The 20,971-nt window shown below is 51.0% G+C and overlaps 1 protein-coding gene across 5 annotated transcripts in view; it reads right to left on the reverse strand.

Moving 5' to 3' along the window:
* Positions 1-20,971, reverse strand: part of SMOC2 (SPARC related modular calcium binding 2) — a 156,994-nt gene that overhangs the window by 99,668 nt on the left and 36,355 nt on the right. For 3 of the 5 annotated variants that reach the window (XM_082475831.1, XM_082475834.1, XM_082475830.1), the window contains exons 2-3: positions 11,192-11,363; positions 967-1,073 (exon numbers count right to left, since the gene is read on the reverse strand). In XM_082475831.1, the coding sequence (XP_082331957.1) occupies positions 967-1,073; positions 11,192-11,363 (279 nt within the window). The remainder of the gene's footprint in view (positions 1-966; positions 1,074-11,191; positions 11,364-20,971) is intronic. The other 2 variants (XM_082475833.1, XM_082475832.1) reach the window with 1 other exon arrangement.

Raw genomic sequence — 20,971 nt, forward strand, 5'->3', positions numbered from 1 at the left:
AGGGACGGGATGGGACGGGGCAGTCAGTGCGCATGGCGCCCGCCCTCCGCGAGGCCCCCTCCACCACCTGCGGCCCAGCCTCATTTCCAACGCAGGTCCCGGAGGCCCGGTGCTTCCTGAGTCCTTGCGTTTGAACACCCGGAAAACAACCTGTAATGCTCTGGAACCTGGGAGCTTAGGCACGAAAGGGACCAGAGGCGTTTACAGTGAACGCCGGTGGGCGCCAGCCCGTAACTGTTCAGTATCTAATCCTTCATCCTTGCGATGGGGCCCGAGCCCGCATCTTTTAAGAGGGAAACCCAGGCACCAAGGAGTCAGGATCGACAGGAGACTGCGGTCCGGCTGCCGGCGGGATGTCCCGTCACGGCCCCGGCTCCCCGCCACCACCAGCCAGCCAGCGTGGACACCACCCATGGCTCCAGCTTCTCTCTCTCTCTCTCTCTCCCCTTCCTGAGTCTTTCAAAGGTCAAATGATTGTTGTAAAAACACATAGAGTTCACATGATTATTGGATGGCTCACAGCAGATCCTGTCTTGTGTGTGGTTTGTTTTTCCTACCAAAAGCTATGTCAGTTAGCATAGTACTTCAGGAATTTGTTTCCCTTAATAAGAAATCATAGTATTGACAATAACAATATTGACCCACTCCAGGTAGAGCATTGGGTGATTAGACGCTGCCACTGACTAACGAGGTGACCCCAGAAGCTGGAAGTGACCTTGGCGTGTTCTCCTCCACAACTAACGCTGAACTGGAGCCGGAGGCTCAGCCGTGAGCCGGCCTGGAGGAAGCTGTGCCGTCCATTTCCCAGCAGTGAGGGTGGACAGCGCGGCCGTGACAGGGGCACCTGTGCCGGGGAGGGACTCGCCCTGTTTACGACAGTGACCCCCTCGGGAGGAACCACTCTGAGACAGAAAGGAAGACCCCCGCCCCGGGAGAGGCCCACCGCCCCCTCCGCGGGCTGCACACCTGGCTGTAGGTGCCGTCGTCGTTGCACTCAGGGATGAACACCTGCTGCAGCTCCTTCCGGGCCTGCTCCTGGGTGTACTTCCTCTCGGCCACGCACCTGGACACATCTGCAGGGAGGCACAGGGCGAAGGTGGCAGTCAGGCTGCGGGATGCACGGCAGAGGTGCCGCGTGGGGGGCCGGGGCGGCCTGGCGCGGGGGGGGCTGCCCGGCGGGCACCCAGCCGCTGAGCGGGATCCCTGTGGGGAGGCCAGGTCTCGGCAGGAAGCGCGGGAAGGGACGCTCGCCCACGTCCAGTGAACGAGGAAGCCGAGGCTCTAAAAGGCCACTCGGCTTGTCCGTGGTGAAGTGTCGACTCTGCTTCCCAGACAGTGCAAGACGGGCAGTAGCCCCGTCGGTCACAGACAGACTCTCGGATCCTAGGGGGTCCATCGGAGCACAGGGGCCAGGCCACGTGCCAAGTGGGGACCGGGTCTAGGAGCCACAGTGAAACTCAGCCCAAAGGCACTGCCCTGGAGGGAGGCGGGGCGGGCAGGCAGCCTTGAGGCACGTGGCTTCCTGCCCTCGGCTGCAGCCCAGGGGACCCGTCCCATCTGTGGTCCACCCGGCAGCCTCTTTCCTCTGCATCTGAGTTTCTTAGGATGTCAGAGTGATACCAGGCTCCCGCGCTTCTCACCTCAAGTGGAAAGTCCGACAATAAATCAGATTAAAGGGTCAAATCTCTTTATCAGTCCTCGCACCAAGTGAGCACAAATTTCCACATGTTCACATGAAAATACTACACCGTGATGATTTGATACAAAGCACGACGTTCCTACCGATCCTTAGGAAGATATCCCCTGGGACACCATAAACGAGTAGAAAAGGAAAAGACTGAAACAGTCAAGCACATCTAACCCAGCTCTGGATGGCAGGAATGAGGAAACAGACACCAAGACCCACCATGGAGACCTGCGCTGGTGGGAAGGCAGGGCCCGGGAGCCGCCGGCCCTGCGACAGTGGGAAGGCAGGGCCCGGGAGCTGCCGGACCTGCGCTGGTGGGAAGGCAGGGCCTGGGAGCCACTGGCCTGCTCCACCTGAACCAGTACCAGAGCCTGTTCACTCCTGGTGCTCGTCTCAGGACCCGGTAGGAGTTACACGGGTGGGCCAACCCCCGATAAGGGCCCCTCTTCTCACGACCACAGGCCAAGAAAATATGCTGTGCAGAATCTGCATCCACCGTGGAGAAGCATGTCCCCAGGGCTGCCACCACTACCCTCACGCCCTCAGGCAGCACCCCAGGCACATGTCTTGTTTCTTTAGACCGTCATCTGATGTAGCTCCTTTGAATTTTATAAGTTGAAAAGAATGGCTTTCCCCATTTTTCTTAAGTGTTTCCAGATTTAAATTACAAGTTGTCTAGATCTGGAAGGCCCTCTGGACACTGAGATACTGCTTCAAACGTGTCCACTGCCCAGCAGTTTTAGATGGTGACTTTCTGATTGCTTGGTAGTAAAATCTCTTGGCTACAACCAAGAGAAATGCCATGTGGGCACGAGCTCCAAGGCTCGGGGCTGCCTGTCCTGCAGTGTCCGTGTCTGAACACTGACTCTGCTGCCGGAAACCCTTATCTTGGACTCCGTGGAAGCCGCCTCTAGCAAGATGGGCCTGCGCTTCGGGGAACACGTCCAGGCAGGCTCAGGCCTCACGTCTTGATCTGCATTTTTGCCAGCACTCGGCAACATGTGGTTTTAATGCAGCCTGTGTTTTAGCTGAGGAGAAATCACTGCTCTGCTGGACTTCTGTCCTCATTTTTTTAGCATAACCTGTGGTTTGACTGTCTAAAAGGAAAAGTGACATGAGTTCTCAGCTTGCAAGGTCTCCACGAGGGTACAGACGGGGCTACAAATTACTTCTAACATTTGAACTATTGTGGAACACGCCAAAAACGCATACATTTCCCAAACCACCCACGGGCCCCGTTCCGGGCTCCAGGCTTCTGGAAAAGACTCCGCACTTGCCACTGGCGGGAGAGCTCTCAAACCCCTCACACGGACGGCACATTCAGTTCCGGGTTTACATCTGGCACGTGGCTGAGGAGTCAGCCACAGGAAACCAGGAAGACTTTGCAGCAGGAACTGCAGGGCCCATGTCAAGCATCCCTGAGAGCAAGTCTATAGCCGCCTACTAGACAGGAGTGCTGTTTGCCTCACACCAACTGCCTGTTTGTTACTCCCGATCCTGGAAAGCGTTAGTCAGGGGCAGGGCCTTCACTCTTGAGAAGAGGCGGAAGAGAGTCTGCCCCATCCATCCTACGGAAATACAGAAACACGCCAGGGAGTTCGCCCCAAATTAGCAACATCTCGCTAGTGTTCTTTCTACTTTGTTTTTTATTTTATGGTGGTTAGGTCACTTAACCTGAGGCTGACCCTTTCAGAAAGTTTCTGCGTGTACAGCGCACTGTCGTTAACGCCCCCTTGTGCTGTGTCCCCCGGCCGAGGTCCCGGACGGTTCATCCTGAGCGGCTGCAACGCTCCCCTGCGCCCTTAACATCGCTGTAAACCATATGTGGTTAACAGGTACACCCTGAGGCTAAATTAAATGCCACTCTTTATAGAAGTCAATATATTAAGCACAGCCTCAGAATTATATTATTCTCAGTTTTTCTAATTTGTCCATCACTTTTAAGTAGAACAGAAAGGTTCAACAGTCTTGGAGCTGAATTTACAGGTGATACATTTCTTCCCTAATTATATTTTCTCTCTTTACGCTTCCTGTGGTGAGATTAAAACTTAAGCAGGTGCTTAACTCTTCAGGGGCCTTGTTGCGATTTTACTCTGGACACTTCATTTTTAACTGTTTTGAGAATTAAATCCTCAAAACATGAGCACGATAATTTGTCCTTACTGTGGGACAACTACGCAAAACTTAAAATTCGTCATTTTAACCATTTTAAAGTGTACAATTCAGTGGTGTTTAGCGCATCCGAAATGTTGTGTAACCACCACTTCTACGTGGTTCCAGGGCATTCTCATCTCCACAGGGAAGCCGATGCCCACTGAGAAGCCCTCCCTCCCCCGGCGCCAGCACTATGCTCTCCGTCCCTATGGATTTGCCTATTCTGGACATTTCATATAAATGGAATCAAAGTGTGTGACAGTGTGTTTTCAATGTCCATCCACGGCGTTACCTGTGCCAGCATTTCATTCCTGCTCAGGGCTGAAGAATGTCCATCGTACGGACACACCGCAGTGTGTGTTTCTGCTCTGGTGCTGATGGACATTTGGGCTGTTTCCACCTTTTGGTGACTATGAGTAATGCTGTTCTGGGCACTCACGTACAAGCTTTTGTTTGAACCTCTGTTTTCAAGTCTTATGGTTATATATACCTGGAGGGGAATCTCTCGGTCCTATGATAATTCTGTGTTCAATTTATAGAGAAAACACCAAACTGTTTTTCACAGTGTATGAACCATTTTACATTCCTGCCCCAAAATGGACAAGCGTTCCAATGTATCCACATTCTCACCAATACCTATTTTCTGTGTTTTTCATGTTTAATTGTGATAGCCATCCTAGTGGGTATGAAGTGGTATCACATAACTTTTTGGTTCATAGTCATTTTTAAACTATGATCAATTTTTACCTCATAGGAAAATCCAGCTTAACTGAAAATTATAATATTTTAATTAAATCAAAGCATTAAGCTCCTTCTAATCAAGGACTTCAATCACTTTTTTACTAGACCAAAGAAAGACTTTTGCTTTGATGCAAATTTGATCACATTTTTAAGAAAGTTTTTGTTATCTGAAAGAGCAGAGACTTTACAAATAATTTCTTCCCTGTGTTTAGCAAGGCATTGCAAACAACAGGTTTTTAATAATTTTTGGATCAGTTCTTTGTTAGTAATAATGAGTTTTGTAAGCAATTTATTTACCTGGTTGTTAATTGTTTTCTCTCGACTGCAAAGTAAAAGACATTCCTTTTCCAAGGGGATCACAAAACGTGTCTACGCATCAAGATACGTTAGTCACGGAAACTATCAAGATGCACTGCTTGCTCTAAACTAGAAATAAACGGCCATGTTTTATAGTGGTTGTTCCTAATGATGGTTTTCATTTAAACAGGAAGCAAACCATTTCCTACTTTGCTAAAATCACTCAGAACAGGTTTAAGCAATTATTGGAAGAGACAGATTTGCTGCACATTTTATGCAGAAGAATTTTGGAGAAGAACAGTTAAAAGGACCCGAGGAGGCTCAGCCAGAACAAGGTCATGGAGCACTGATGTTTACAGGCGGTCCTGACCCTGACCGCCCCCGAGCCCGGGAGCTCTTCTTGTGAGGTCCTCTGTCCATCACACACAGGATGACATGGAAACATTACCCAGAAGAAAGCGGATCGCGTTTCCTTTAACTCTTCCTGTGTAAGTCCTCACCCCAGAGACAGAGCCGCTCAGCAAGCTCCTTACTGAGGCAGAAACCCTTGGGGATATGGGATTATTTTAGAGTCCCATTTATGAAATGTACAATGAAAGGCTACACTGGGTATTTTTCAGGTCAATAGACCTACTGACCCTGGACCTAGCAGGGCGACTACATGGTGATGGTTTTGAGCATGGTGGTGTCAACTCTCTGGGGACACAGTTCTCACCGCTGGGTCCCCGTGGCCAGCACAGGGGCTGCTCAGACAAGGCTGGGGTCAGAACAAACAAAGCTGATGAGGAAGCCAGCTCTCGCTTGGTAGTGGCCGCAGAAACAACAGCCCGAGGGTGACAGGCCTTTAATTTTATTGGCATCGAAAGAAGGCAGACCCTGTGTTTCATAAGTTGGAATATTTTACCCACCCGTAATTTTGAAGGCCAGCCTCCGAGGAAAGTGAAGAATTCTGTGCTGCAATGTTCTTTGTCATAAATGATACAGAGGGCTGTGCTGTGATAAAGGGCCAACAGGACTCCAAGGAAGGCTCCCCACCCACGTGCAGCCGCCCAGCTCGGGCAGAGCCACAGGAAGTGTCCAAACCGTCCCTTGACCAGAGAGAGCATCTTAGAGCTGAGGAGAAAGAAACTGAGTTTTCATCTTAAGTATTACCATTGTAAACGCATAAAGACAGAAACAAATTAGAACAGGAAAAGCCAGGGTACATAATTGCGGTGGCCCAGTCCTAAAGGAAAAAGAGTAAGATAAAGTGCAAACGCCTGCAAGAATATATAAAAGTATTCCAACGTTTCTTACAACATTCATCCAGGAAACAACTGATCAGAAGCAGCTCTCTGATGACCGATCACCACAGCCATCAACGCGTCACCCTAGGTCCCCGTGCAAGTGACCCCAGGGTCCTTTGGTATGAAGTTTGGCTACAGACCTTCGCGGGGCAGACTGACTGAGGCCGCGTTGTGCCTGTCCCGGCGCCTCTGATGAACTAACCTTGGAGGATACAGGGTTGCTGAAGCAAACAGAGAAAAGATCTTTTTCACGAACATTTCAAAAAGTTCTGCTGTGTTCCTGAGCCTGGCTTGAACGTGAGAGCAATGGCGCTACCTGTCATTGTGTCTGCTTCAGTCTATAACGAGGGCGCTTCTAACATCGGACCCGTTAGAACAGCATGAAGGAGTTACGGTCAACAGGACCGGGGTAGGGTTTCTGCAAGGCACAAGCGCCAGCAAGATTAAGACGTCCTGGAACCACACACGTAAAGGGCATTTCCGAGCCTGCTTGTGGGCGAAAGGAGTCTGATGAGACACAGCAGGAAGCAGGGACACAGACCCCCGAGAGGACCGGGCGGAAGACGCGCGCACGTGTACATATGTACACGCACGAGACACACATACACACCCATACACGCAGGCACGTGCCCACACACACACACACACGTGTACCTATGCACACGTGCCACACACCCTGCGCAGACTCCTCTCATGGAAATACCTGTGTCATTGAAGAAAATGATGGCAGGTTAACTGATTTCCAGCAGCCAAACTGCACCCTGGTCCTCGGCGCCGCTGTGGGTTAACAAAGCCTGCAGGTGGAGCTACGTGGGAACGGCCAGATGCTCTGCCTTCCTCAAAGGCAGTGTCATCCGAAGCCTGAGGAAAATGGCCAGGATGAAGCTTCCAGCCCACTTCCTGGCTCTCCAAGTGTAAAGGCCTGGGAGGCGCACACCTTTATGATCAGAAGACTCTTCGGAGGGAAAGAATTCCTCGTGTTCACCTGACCCGACCGCCCTGTTTCAGAGGCGAGAAGGCGGGTGGAGCCCTCATGGCCTGGCCCCTTCGCGCTGGTTCCACGGTCCCCCGGCCCCTGGGAGCTCGCGAGGTGCAGCGGCCAGGACCTCGCCCTCCCGCCCCCATCTCCGCCCCACATGGAGATCCACAGCCGGCTGCCTGCCTGGCCACGCCACTAGCATCAGAGGTACTGCTGCTGGGCTGCGGGCACCACCGCTGTTAGCTTGTACATCATGTGTTTGAATAAAATCAAAGTACACAGAGCACTTCAGAGAGGGCGGTACTGTACCGACTGGGGGTGACAAGCACCCTCGGGCCTCGCAGAAATTCTGCTTGAAAACCTCGGTACTTTCAGGGGCAACAGCCCTGCTGACCACATGTGTGGTTTACGCCTTCCTCGGAATTTCCAGAAGTGCAGTGCTGGGAGCCTGAGCTCTCTCCCTGCAGGACTCAGCGGAGTGCACACCGAGCCCAGGTCAGCGGGATGCCCCCTGCAAGTGGCCTGGGTCACACACAGGGAAGAGGACGGTCACACGGTCCTGAGGGCCAGGCCTGCCCAGAGAGCGCTAAGGTAACGCCTGGTCACAGCAGCCCAGCAGGGACAGAGGGCCCGCAAGTCACACTGAGGTTTCTAGGCCAAGGGTCACGATGTGGCCAGAGTGAAAGCCCAGGGTTTTCGCAGGGAGAGAACAAGGGCTCTGGAAACTCGCCATAACCGCGATATTAATAATAACCCCTGTCGTGGGACAGGGGTCTGTCTCCTCGACATCGTGGACCCCTGCGCGCTCGTATGCCGGCCATGCTGTGACCCACGGAGACCCCAACACTGCCAGGGGGTCGCTCTGCAATGACGATCAGGGCAGTGGCCATGAGACTCGGGCAGCGAATGAGAAAGGGGACATCGAGTATCAGGAAGCACTTTGTAACAATGTTCCTTTCCTTATTCGTTGTTCACTAAAAAGCCCCGGGTCTCGGAAATCTCCAGGAAGTTGTTTCTGTCAGATATCTTTTATAATTCTGTTTCCAGAAATCTCAAAATAGTTCCAAGAACTACCGGCATCTTGACGTTTCTTCGTCTTCTTCTTCTCCGTCTTCTTCTTTTTTTTGTTTTTTGTTTTTGGCTTTTTTATTCAATGCCAGAGATTTTTCTTGAAAAGAAAGACAGGCCCAATGGTCTCAGATCAAAAGAAAAATATTAATGTGCTTGCTGAGTTCTAAAAACACAAACTCCACAAATTTCTAAGAAAATATGAGAAAAATCCATCAGTGTAAACCAGTGCACTTCTGTTCAAGGTCAATAGTTAGAGCATAATATGAAATGCACAAAAAAAATTTTAATCCAACTTAATTAAATACTGAAATATTTCAATCGTTTCCAAACTAGTACATCCCAAAGAGACCGGCCTGTGGAACTGTCACCAACCAAATATGTGGAAATGCCCTCAAACTATGCAGCTTCACACTTGCCAAGCTGATACTACGATATACCAGCCAACTTCAAAACCAGGAATAATTTAGAGCAAATGCGGATGAATATTCGTATCCCATGCAGTGGAAGTGCCATTTCAATCTCCTTCTCCCGCTCTCACCTTCACAGCAGAAAGCTCTCGACCTGGGTGTGGTGCGGAACTGGCAGTGGTTGTGCCCTTGGGGACACAGGGATGCCACAGCAGCACCTGCCCGGGGCAGCCAGGACACCTGTCTCTGGTCCATCAGCACCAGGGTCCCCTCCCATTCACCCTGAACCCTTCCTGCCACGTGGTCCCGGGGCAGGCTGGGGGGTGTTAAATGCTGGACACAGGGCGACAGGGTAGGGAAACGACCGGCAAAGTAAATGAGCCGGAATGAAGGAGCCCATCCTGTCTGAGGAGGTTCTGCTCCGCTCAGAGCTCGGCTCCAGGGAAACGCTGCGTCTGTGGGAAAACACTGCAGAAGGGGAAGCCCTTCTCCGGGCAGCCCCACCATGGACCAGACTCAGCTCACCCACAGGATGCGGGCTGGAAGCAGACGCTTCAGAGCTCCAACTCCCCCAAATCTACAGCATCAGAGGTACCTGATGCCCAGTTATTTCAAACTACGTTGTACAACTAACAATGTCTCTTTAAAGTAACTTTAATGTTTGCTACCCTTGGCAACCAAAGCACCAGATAAACCTGACCTCGAAGTTGACAGGTATCTTCGCATTCTTTCTATTTTAATCCTTTTGATTTAAATTAAACTTGTTTTTAGGAAATAAGTTTTGTTTTTACCTACTTCTTCCTTATCACATTTTTTAAAGATTTTTATTTTTTGATGTGGACCATTTCTAAAGGCTTTTATTGAATTTGTTACAATATTGCTTCTGGCCTATGCCTTGGTTTTTTGGCCACGAGGCATGTGGGACCCCAGCTCCCCGGCCAGGGATGGAACCTGCACCCCCTGCATTGGAAGGCGAAGTCCCAACCACTGGACCGCCAGGGAAGTCCCGTCCCTTATCACATTTTTTGTGCCACAAATTTATGGTATGAAATTTCTTCGGTGAGGTGTGAGAATCCCAACCAAGGGAATTACCCAGAAAAAAATTAGGCTGGATCCAAACACAAGTAAGCTAACAATGACATCACCAGAAGGCCGTCTGTGCTTAATTCCAATGTACCCTCCCTGTGCAAAAGCCACCCACCATGGACTCTGCAGAGCTCGACGTGGGAGGCTCGGGAGAGCGACCTCAACTGTGGGACACAGAGGCCTCCGGTGTCAACGTCCACCCAGACAGATGGACGGCCTCTGGCCTCTGTCTAATGAATCCACCACAGACGCCCACGGAGACTATGGCCAACGCAGAGGCTTAATATGGCGGCTTCCTCATCGTCCTCCGACAGAGTGTTTGATGGGAATTATCCTCCTAAAGGACATTTGATGTGGGTTCTCTAAAGGAACAAGGCACCAAAGAGGATCGTAAAACTCAAACTTTACTGCCACCTCCACAGCACCTGTTCTCACAAGCTAAGTCAGCACAGGCCATTGTTTCTAGAAGGGTCTCTGAAAGGTAGATCACCGGATATTTGAATTTATTCTTAGGTCACTTCTCATTTCTCAGCACAGATACCTGAGGTGTGTAACAACAATCAAGGCATAAAGTTACATCCAAACTTTTCTCCCGAGGGACGTGTTTAGGGCACACAAATCAGACGCACGTGGAAGGTGAGTGCTGGGCTGCCCCGACGCCTGTGGGCAGAGTGTCCCGCGGGGTGTCAGCGGGAGTGGGGCCCACGTCCAAGGACAGGCAAAACTCTGTCTTTGTCACGTAGAGCAGTGGCTCCAACCTGTTCACCTAGGATGTGTCGCATTATGAAAGGAAGAGCAATTACTCAAAACCTGGCCAAGCACGGAGTCGAGACAGTAGCATTTCTTTGGGCAGATTGTTGGCGCTAACAGCTGAACACAGCAGAACACAGTCTCAAGGGTGTTTTAGCCTGTGTGGTCTTTTTTCCTAGATAATAAGAAAAAGAAGGTTAAATCTCTTTCTGAAATTGACTCCATTTGTGCTTGAAACATCAGCATGTTTTGCTGAGTCAAACCCTTCATTAACGTGGGAAGCATTTCAATGTTTTGCTCTAAGTGAGCTTGTTAACTCCAAATCTGCTTCTTAGATCAGGAAAATTGAAAATTACAAGTGTGAAATCAGCACGCCCCCCAAAAAATATCACTGAAAATGGCACAGGTGCTATTATACACTCCCCACAGGCTAAAAGGTGAAATGAGAAAGAGTTGGAAGAACCAATAAAAAAACCTTTGGTGAGAATAATTTTAGGAGACTTTGGAAACATTCTGTGAAACCCTTGGATAAATTTGTGTCATGATGTCATAAAACATTCTAAGAAAAGAGAGCATTCAACAAGAAAAAAAAAAAAGATTCAGAAATGACTCTACGTGCTCTGAACATAAACCCTTGACATTTTACATAGAAAACCTTAGCCAAATGAAAATAAAGCACATGGGCATACATTTCAGTGACTGATTCTTGAACAAATGATGGAAAGCAACTTACCTTTGCAGTTTCCGCGGTAAGCAATCTCTAGCCGGGGGTCTTTGCACTTGGCGCGCTGAAATTCACAGCGAGACAGGAAGGTCCTCCCGTCCGAGGCGCAGAGGGGTTTCTGGGCGGGACCCCCGCAGGCCAAGCCGCAGTCTTTGTCCTTGTCTTGGTCGACTCTCAAAAACTTGGAGGAGCAAAGAAAAAAGAAGCCAGACATCTCAAAGAGTGTTCGATGGAAAGCATAAGGCTATCTAAGGCCACTTCGTGCCAGGGGACGTCCCAGACACATGGTGGGAAGCTCTGAAAACTCCAACCTCCATCAGTTTCACACATCTGGATAACTGGTAACTTCTCTGCTCTGCTCGGCATTTGGTAGCTGAACCCCTGAAGGCTCCACCACTGGCCCGGGACACCGTCCAGGTCTGCACGGGGGTGCACATGTTCTGTGTACCTTTAATAGTCTGAAGAGCAATGCTTTTCTTTGAGTTTGGGAATTCAGTGCCTGGTTGACTCCTGCATTCACCAGGTTTTACCATCACCTTGGAAGTCGCGGGCGTCAGGAGCGCCCTGTCGGCCTGGAATTGGGGGGCAGTCTCTCCCTATTGGACAGCTCCACACAATCTCACCTTCGTCCCAGGACCCAGGGCTGCCGGGGTGGTGCAAGCACAGAGCCCCTGCCCCAGGGGCCCCTCCACGCAGCCCCCGTTGACCGCTCTGGGGTCCCCATCCTCTCCTTGGCCCCTCTGACGACCCGGGCACAGGGCTTCAGAGCTCACAGCATCTCCCAATGCGGCTTAGATCCGGCCACCTGCTCCCACACCTGCCCTCCTTGGAACACTGATGGCGCTCCCTGCCCACCCGCCGGGCTTCCCAAACCCCCATGCGTCCCACCCTCTGTCCTGTGTAGTCCTCCTCACCCCAGACGAAACAACAAACACGAAGATGAATCCAATAAAGCTTCAAGCTCTGGGAAGTGGAGCCATCACGAGCCTTTGGCCACTGGAATGTCACCTGCCCTTCACAGGCGTTTGCTCTGATTTATGGCGCCCTAGCGATTTATTAAAGGAAAGAGAGAAAACCCCAAGCTGTGGTTACTACTCAATACTCCACAGCAGTGTGTGGAGCCCTGGGCTCTGTGTATATTTGAACAGGTTTGTTTGGCATGTTTGCCCCGGTAATATTTACAGGGGTAGAGACAGCTCTACTCACAGCAACCCCTCTCCTGGCCCAGTCTGAGCTGGAGGAAGAGTGGCAATGGACTTCAGCAAAATTGCAGGGACCTCATCAACTTGTTCCCTTATCAGGAAGATAAAGAAAGGAAATTCTCAAACTCAGGGTGCTTCGTTCCTTAAAAAGATACCCAAACTCTCCCCTTGCATCTCTGAGTGTCCTCGTTGGCGACGTGTAAAGACCTACCGAAGCTGAGGCTGAGATGAAGCCACGGGGGAAGGAAGGCCCCATGGGGGGGACGGCTGTCCAGAGAGCCACATTGCTCCTGGGGTCCAGGCGGGGTCCTCACAGCCCCACCTGGGGTCCTGGGGAGGAAGGGCTGCGAGTGCACTGTGGCAGGGAGGGTGTGAGGGACAATCTCTCGGCGTGTGGGGTTGAGAGCTGAGGTCCCTGGCCATTTCCCGGATTTCTGGAGAAAGACTCCAGCCAGGAGGCAGGTGATCAGCGCCTGGAGGGGGACGGTTCTTTGTTCAGTGGGGCCCCGGGACACAGGAGAGAGACTCTGCAGGCTCTCATTTTTCCTGAGAAGAAGTTCACTTGCTAAAATGATCTGTGCTTATTTTAACCAAGAGGCAAGTGAAAACAGATCATTACCTTTCCAAGATGTCGCAACAACAACAAATGTTCTTTTACATAAAAGTGGGTAGAACAAGCCCATAAGCACATTTGATTGAATTCTGTCACTGAGGGGTTTCAACCCCTTTCTTCTCTTTCCCCGAAACTGATTCATGAGAATTAACTATCCAGCCACACGATGGCACACCCCAGGCTCCCAGGAGACAGGAGCGCCCAGAGCTCCGCACCTGGGGAACTCCATCCGTGTGAAACACTGCTCCTCTTACAAAGTCACTGCCTTACCTCATTCCTCTCCTCACAAGCATTTGAGTTTTCGTAGACTTGTTCTTATGACTTGCAGCTGGCCTGGAACACAGCAGTTTTGTGCAAGAGAAAGAAAGAGAGAGAGACAGAGACAGAGACAGAGGCCACCAGGGGAGAAAACTTGACCATGAAACATCTCGGGACCTTCGCAGGCCCAGTGCACACAGGAGCCCGCCCAGAAGCAGCTCCCTTCTATTTTAGATGAAAACCTGAAATAACCTGCATCCTGCTAATTTTTGTGTTTAAGAGGTGGTCTATTTGTATTTCCTGAAACCCTAAGTGAGGAAATGCAGATGACTTAGGGAAGGACATCGTAATTATCATTTTCTCTAAATGTAGAGAGGCAGCCTCTCTATTTTTTATTTTTAAAAAAGGCTGAGCATTCAGGCGCTTGGAATTTGACCATAATTCTCAATAATTTAATGGTGTGGAACAAACAATGGAACTGTTCTTTCTCAGAAATGAGGGAATTCACACTTTCTGCATGTTTCTCCCCCTCCCCAGTTTTAACAGCAATTAAATTCCAGGGGAGACAGTGTACAGAGGAAAATGAGCTTTTAACAGAGCTGGATTCTTTGCTAAACAAAGCCCTGGAGGGAAAATAAAATAGTCCTATTCTAAAGAATTTAGTGTTCAGTAAAGAACTTGGTTGAGGGTCTTCAAACTAGTTCAGATAAAAGGCACTTTGTCAAATTTAGAAAGAAATCAATTACACCTTGAACGACACTATTAGAACAACGACCTCAGGGTCCCAGGGCCCGTCTCCTTTGCTTTCACGAAGCAGGGCTGTCTGCACAGGTGCGTGGGGGGTGGGGGGAGGGGCAGAAGGAAGCTAAGGGGGTGCATGTGCAGTGTCTGCCTGGAGGTCAAGCGACTCCTGCAGTAGAAAAAGTAGGTCAAGTGCAAACGGATTAAAGATGCGATCCATCTTCTGCTTAATAAATGCATGGGTTTAAGCCAGAGGAAAAGCGGGGACAAAATGAAAACATGTAAGAAATGGGTTAAAACACTCTTAATACGGATGAATTTCCCCACTGTGATATTGATATCTGATTAGAATATGGACTAACACATGGTATGGGTTAACATTAAGGAAAACACCGCTGAATTACATAATCCGGCAGCTGCAAGATTCCCCAGAGCAAGAACCTTCTAAATAATGAGCCACCGGAAAATGAACGTAGCTTCCAAGTAAGTGTGTTTGCGTGACGCGAGGCCCAGGCTCGTACACTGGGGGTGAGGTGGGTTAGAACCGCGAGGGCGTCTGGGGCGTGGGCGGGTCTAGGGGGTGTGAGAGAGTAAGTGACCTCGTACCATGGGGGGAAGGTGGGGGCACGGGGGACACGGTTATAAACACACCTGCTTTAAGGGCAACTTCTCCACTTTAGAGCCTGCGCGTTCTCAGATTTCAGGAAAGAGTTCCCTACATTTCAGTGGAATAGAGAACCCGAACCTATGACACGAACATGGCGATGGTGTTTTAGAGCCTCGAGTCTGAAGCTGAGGCGTTTAAGTCAAACACAGCTGCTGCCCCAAGTTCTCCCCCAGAGAGACAGCCACTCACTCATTCATTCCCTCATTCGTTCGCTCATTCTCTCATTAATTCATTCACTCATTCTTTCATTCATTCGCTCATTCATTCGTTCACTCATTCATTCATTCCCTCATTCATTTGCTCATTCTCTCACTCATTAATTCATTCACTCATTCTTTCATTCACTTATTCATTCGTTCACTCATTCACCCATTCATCCATTCCCTCACTTATTCATTTGCTCATTCATTCTCTCACTCATTAATTCATTCACCCATTCATTCATTTGCTGGAACTAACAAAAGCCAATTGTGCATGTTTTACAAACACTCTCCTGCAGTATTTTAATTGTCTGCCTCTTTTTCACACTGTTTAAGGACGTTGCATTTCTAAGGCAGATCAAAAGTCAGGTCCAGCTTGAACTGAACTTGTTCAGTAAGTGTTGAGGGACAGCCCTCTGCCAGGCTTTTTCCTGGACTCCAGGAGGGGCATGGGGTGGGGTTCAAAGGCGGTCCTGTCCTCACAGAGCTTAAGTTCCAGAGGGCAGCAAATACAGCACCACAAAGCATCTAGGCCAACGAATAACTATCGTGTCGTGCAGGACGACGCATGATCACCAGGTCACACGAGGCAGAACAGAGTGTCCGAGAGCCTTACAGGAGAGCCTGCTGAATCTGGTGTGGGGTGTGAAAACGCCCCTCAAAGAGACCATCTGAGAAGACTGGAAAAGCCAGGAAGGAGACGGGGTGTGGCCTGGAATCCCAGGGCACAGATCACCAGAAGCAACAAGAACAGTGGCTTCATGCAGGTCTGCTGTGGGGTCAGTCTGGTGACTGGCCTACGGACCAATGAGCTGGGAGGCACCCTGAGGACCGGGGCGGCTCAGGGGTGCCAGGGGTCCCCTTCCTGCCGCCAGAACACTCCCAACCCTGTGTTCCCCTTGTTACACACAGATGACGCCAGCGGACAGAGTCTTACAGAAAGCAACCCACTTGGTACGGTTCTCCGGTCCTTTGCAATTAACTCGACCCAACTGCAGCATTCATGGCTGCTGACTGACTGTAAACCAGTGAAAACTGGATTCTGCCGCTGCTCGACGCTACTCAGGACGTTTAGCAAACCGTCAGAATTACAAGAGTGTGGTGTCGACTCGATTTGTTTGTCTGTAAAACGGGAGCAATAATACTTCCTCTGCCGGCTTTGAGGTAGCTGTGAGAATAGCTAAAATAACAAGGTTTACACTGTGGAGAACAAGATGAAGACAACCACGGGGTGGGAAGGGCGTGTGTCCCCCAGGGGAGCTGCCTCCTTTCCAAGGCAGGCATGGCACCAGGAGGAACGGACCCCAACAGAGACGGTGGGATCGGCTCTCTCTTAGATGCCCGTCCCCACCCCTGCCTTCCCGACTTGAAAAACAAGCCAGCAACGTGAAGCGAAGACAACAGACTGTGGGCCTGCAAAGGGGGCTCTGTCTTAGGAAGTTTAAGACCCTGAGTAAAATAACGCAGTGAGATAGCAATGTAGTGATAACGTATGTCACCGTCATCATTTTGGGCCTCTTTGTGCCTTTTCGTTGTATTTATGGGGCATCTGTAGGAATTTAAAAACCAAGGGCAAACTATTGGGATGAATTTGTTTAGGTTTTATGACTAGATTAAAGCTATAAACCCAATAAAGAGAGAGAGAGAGTGGCCAACAGTCTGTGCTGGAAAATGCGAGTGTGTGTGGCGGGTGGTCTGCACCGCAGGGCTCAGTGGTCAAAGAAATGGCCTTGACTTTGGAGACGGGCAGCTGGCTGTGTGACCGGGGACAGTCGTCCTTTTAGCCCAATAATCCTTGGCTTCTTCATTTGTGAAATGGAGGTGGTAACACTGTTGCCTGTTCCATCAACATTATTGGGAAAATGAAATGAAATAGGAGAACATGCTTGGAGGAGACATGCAGATGCCGCTTGGAATAGGCCCTCCCAAGCAGGTATTCAAACACAGGGCGAGTTTGCTCTGGTAAACCTTCACACGGCCACACAGGTTTCAAGTCCACTGAACGAGCATTAAGTGATCCTCCCATTTATGGTCGTTTTCAAAACGAAACTTCGGAGCATGAAGTAGAAAGGGAGCTCAGTTAGGTGGTCAAGATGAAGAAGCAGGTTTTGCAGGAAGACGCAGAGAGCAAGGGAGGTCGGCTCCACACGCAGGGTCCATGGGGAGGCGGTGCCCATGCCCGGAGAGGGGGCCCGGCAGACGGGCCGCAGCAAAGGCTGCAGGGACCCCACGGAGGACCGGACACGGAAGAGTCGTCCACCTCGTGTAGGACACAAAGACAGCCCTCCCAGGACTGAGAAAACCCAGAGGAATGCAGCGCCAACAGCCTGGCTGAGAAACGCGGGTGCCAGACGCTTCTCACGGGCAGGAGTGACCCCCCGGGGCACGCAGGCCGTGGCGACTGTTTTCTTTATTTCTGGGCTGCCTTCGCATTTTGTTTGAGTGGACGTGAGACTTTTTATAAGTGTTTTCCCAGAGTCCTTGCTCGCTTCGGGTCCCAGACCCAGCCTCTCTCTGGTGCCCTGGCCTCCAGTCACCGTCTGCACGGCGGGCTTCGGTTCCTGATCCCACAACCAGGGACAGTAGATGTCCGGCCACACCTCCTGCTCTGCAAATCGCTTCTCTTTCCCCCAAACCTTTCTTTTTTATTTACTTTCCTTCCGTGTCTCCACATCAATATTAATCTCAATGATGAAAGCAGATATTTTTTCTTCTTGTTAGTACTTCTTGGAGATAATTCAAGAAACTCCTGGGTCTTGATTGCTCCAGACTAAGTTTATTGGAGAGTCAGTAGGAACTTCGTTATTCTAAAATTCTTCTTAATAAAAATATCATGTAGATAGTGCTACCTTAGTGCAAGAATTATCCTTGATCCTCACTTGAAAATTACGTGACAACATTCAACCGTTACTCTTATGGTTCAGAGGTGATTTGTCTGCAGAAAGTGGATTCTACAAATGCCTTAAAAACTCTGCAATGGAGCTGAACCTCTGCTCATACAAGCCACGCCAGTTGTTCTGAAGGTGTCACCACCCTTTTGATGACTTGAAGATGTGTAAGGAAGGTTCACAGGACTTTGGGCAGGCACTATCTTCATGAGTTTACCTACAATTAAGTGCCAGTTCTCACCCAGGACCCCAGTAAGGACAAAGGAATAGGCAAAATGGATGTTTAACAGCTACGTGTCTTTCTCAGGCTACAGCTCTGTGAGACAATGCACGTTTGGGGTATGGGAGAACACTGCAGTGGACCCTCGACCCATCACGTTCGAGCACCTGGGACCACAACTCTTTCAGGGTAGAGATGGCACGTGCTCATCCACGAGGCCTCGCGCCCCAGCACCGCGTCTGGTCTACAGTTGGTGCTCAATAAATGTTCGTTGTCTGAGGAGCTGCCGTAACATGACCAGGTGGGACCGCTATGGAGTTACCCGGGAACGTGGCAGGGGCAAGAAGATGTTTGAACTAATAGGCGTAGGGATTCGGGACTAGTAAACAGCAGAGGCCACGACAGACATTGAAACTTTAGGACAGACATCGAAACCCCAGCATTCTTGCTCTAAGTGTGTTGGGAGGAGACACACCTGCCCTACAACCTGAAAGGCCCGTCCCCCATCGCCACCCCCTGTGGGGGCGCCGCTCTCATGTGTGTTTCAAACACCCCCAGGCTGAAGCACACAAAGATCATACAGACGCCCTGTCTGTGTCTAAAAACAAAAGGGTAAATCAACCAGGAAAATAAGTATTAAGCTCGTGTCTGACCCCATTTTCCAAAGCCTCCACTCTACACACTGCAGTTGGCCACGTCACCGTCGGCTGGGCGGCCGGTCAGCCCCAGGGTCCCTAGTCTCCACCCCAGATACGGTGCCTGGTACATCTGTGCACACAGACAGGGCGTGGGGATGCCTGGGGCCCTACCGTGCTCTGCGCAGCAGCCCTCGGAGAGGGGCCTGCAGGTGGCATCGCTGACACGTGGCCGGATGACAGGGAGAGAGATGGAGAAAAGCTGCCGCCTCTGTGTGTCCGGACATGGCCAATCCTTTGTGTTCTGTCACGACATATCGCTCAGAAATCCCGACAGCCTCCCCATCTCTGGAGCAGCCAAACGCACGGCACACGGCCCCCAGCTGCTCCCTGCTCTCCTTCCCTTGGAAGATCAACGCGCTCCTTGATGAAGTGACATTTCCAAAGGCATTCAGCCAGGGTGTCTTTTTCAAGGTTCCTGCTCATTTCAAAGCATTTAGAGCAAATTACACTAAAGTACATGTTAGAGAATATTAAAGAGACCTGCAAAAGCAGGGGGAATTCATCCGAAAGCAGGAACACCAGATAGTTTGCTTCTCAGCCAAACCTCAGGAGACGATGAGCTACAGGGTGGAATCGTTTCCACTGAGGACAGAACGAAAGGAGTAAAGTGGGAACCAGAGGGCCAAACCCTGCTGGAAACAACAGGTGAAAATGTCGCAGCGAGACGGTCTCGTCTGCTGGCGAAGCAGGTAGAGAGAAACTGCTCCCTGGGCGAGGAACCGGGACGTGCCAGCAAGTCTCCAGCGCGCTCACACCATTTCTACTTTTTAAAAGTGAGAATGAACACGTCACCTAAGGCCAGGGGCCTCTGATCTGCCAACAGAGACGAGGCAGAGTTCAGTTCCAAGTCTACACCCAAGCTCTGATGAGTCCCGTACAACATCCGAAACATCGTCTGCATCCTTAACCACACCCCAACCCCATCTTTCCTCCTGTGTTCGTGATCTTGCCCTTTCTGGGGTGAAACGTATACCCAAGAACGGTGTCGAAAGTGAGGATGTTTAGCCGCAGACCGGGGTCATGAGAATCAGGACGGTCCCTGGTCTGGTTCTTGCACGGTTTCCCCGCGGGTCCAAGCACAAAGCAGGTTCCTAACAAGCATCTGCTGCGTGAAGGAGCAGGAGAAGGGAATGAGCCCTGAGAGCCCTCTGTATCCGGAGCCTGGACCACCTCACCATCCACGGTCCACCATCCACTGAGGGACGTGCACGCGCCATGCTGGGCCTGGCAGAGAGGGGTCCCCAGGGAGCGAGGAGGCACAGAGAAGACCCTCCCTCCCCCATGTGCACCTCCACGCGTCCACACAGCCACAACCCCAAGGAGAAAGAAACCCATGGCAGGAAGTCTGACTCCCTTTCTCTGTGGAAATAAGAGCCGGATGCCTTTGGTCCACACGCCCTGGGGGCAAGGGCAGAGGATGCCCCTTTAGCATGGAATGCCGCCAGGGCCTGGAGACTGGGTGGGAGAAGCTCACAGGGGCACCGATGAAGACACCGAGGGTCCCAGAGGACACCAGCCCCGCTGCCTCATTTGACCAAAGAAGAGATGGAGGCTCCCAGTGGAGGTCACCCAGCTCGTCCAGGACAAACTAAAACCAAGTCCAGGACTTTGGGCCCCGGTCCCTGCTCCTCACTCCAATCACGCAAGGCTGTGAACACAACCCGGGGGTCAGGGGTGCGTCTTCCTGCCCCAGGGCACCCACTCCAAAGGCTTCAACCTGCACCCACGCACAGGACCCGGTTTTGAACAGCAGCCTTGGAAAGACACACGGAAGAGGGGCTGGAGGGGGTGCCATGGGCACGCCCCGCTTCTGCCCTCTCGTCTCTTTCGCAGGTTTCCACCTTCTCTGGGCCTGCGGGTGATTCACATCAGCATCTGCACAAGTGGAAAATGGCCTATTCCCCCGTCACCTCGGTTTACACGTTAAAACAGATTCTTCACATTTTTAAGAGCCCCTGTTTATGTTAGGAGATAGCCAAGGCATGGGGCCTTCGAGGGGAATTCTCTTCCCAGGTTTCTGAAACGGACCATCTGAGTCTCCCGATGCTGGCACATCACTGCTCAAAGTTATCATTGTCACTGTAGTGCACAAGCGCAATCTCGGAGATTGGCAGAAACGGGCTGCTGGCGCTTCTGGGGTCCATCACCCGACGCCCTCGGCGGGGGTCCGCATCGCCCTCTCCCAGGTGCTAACGCGGGCGGCGGGGGGGCCAGCTCTCCACCCTCATCTGTGTGCGTCCCCCAGACACAAGGTATTTCGCTGGTAGGACTCGAAGTCCAGGGTCAGGTAGCTCACGACTTG

This window comes from Balaenoptera physalus (genome assembly GCF_965194825.1).
Source record: "Balaenoptera physalus genome assembly, chromosome: 9".
NCBI lineage: Eukaryota > Metazoa > Chordata > Mammalia > Artiodactyla > Balaenopteridae > Balaenoptera > Balaenoptera physalus.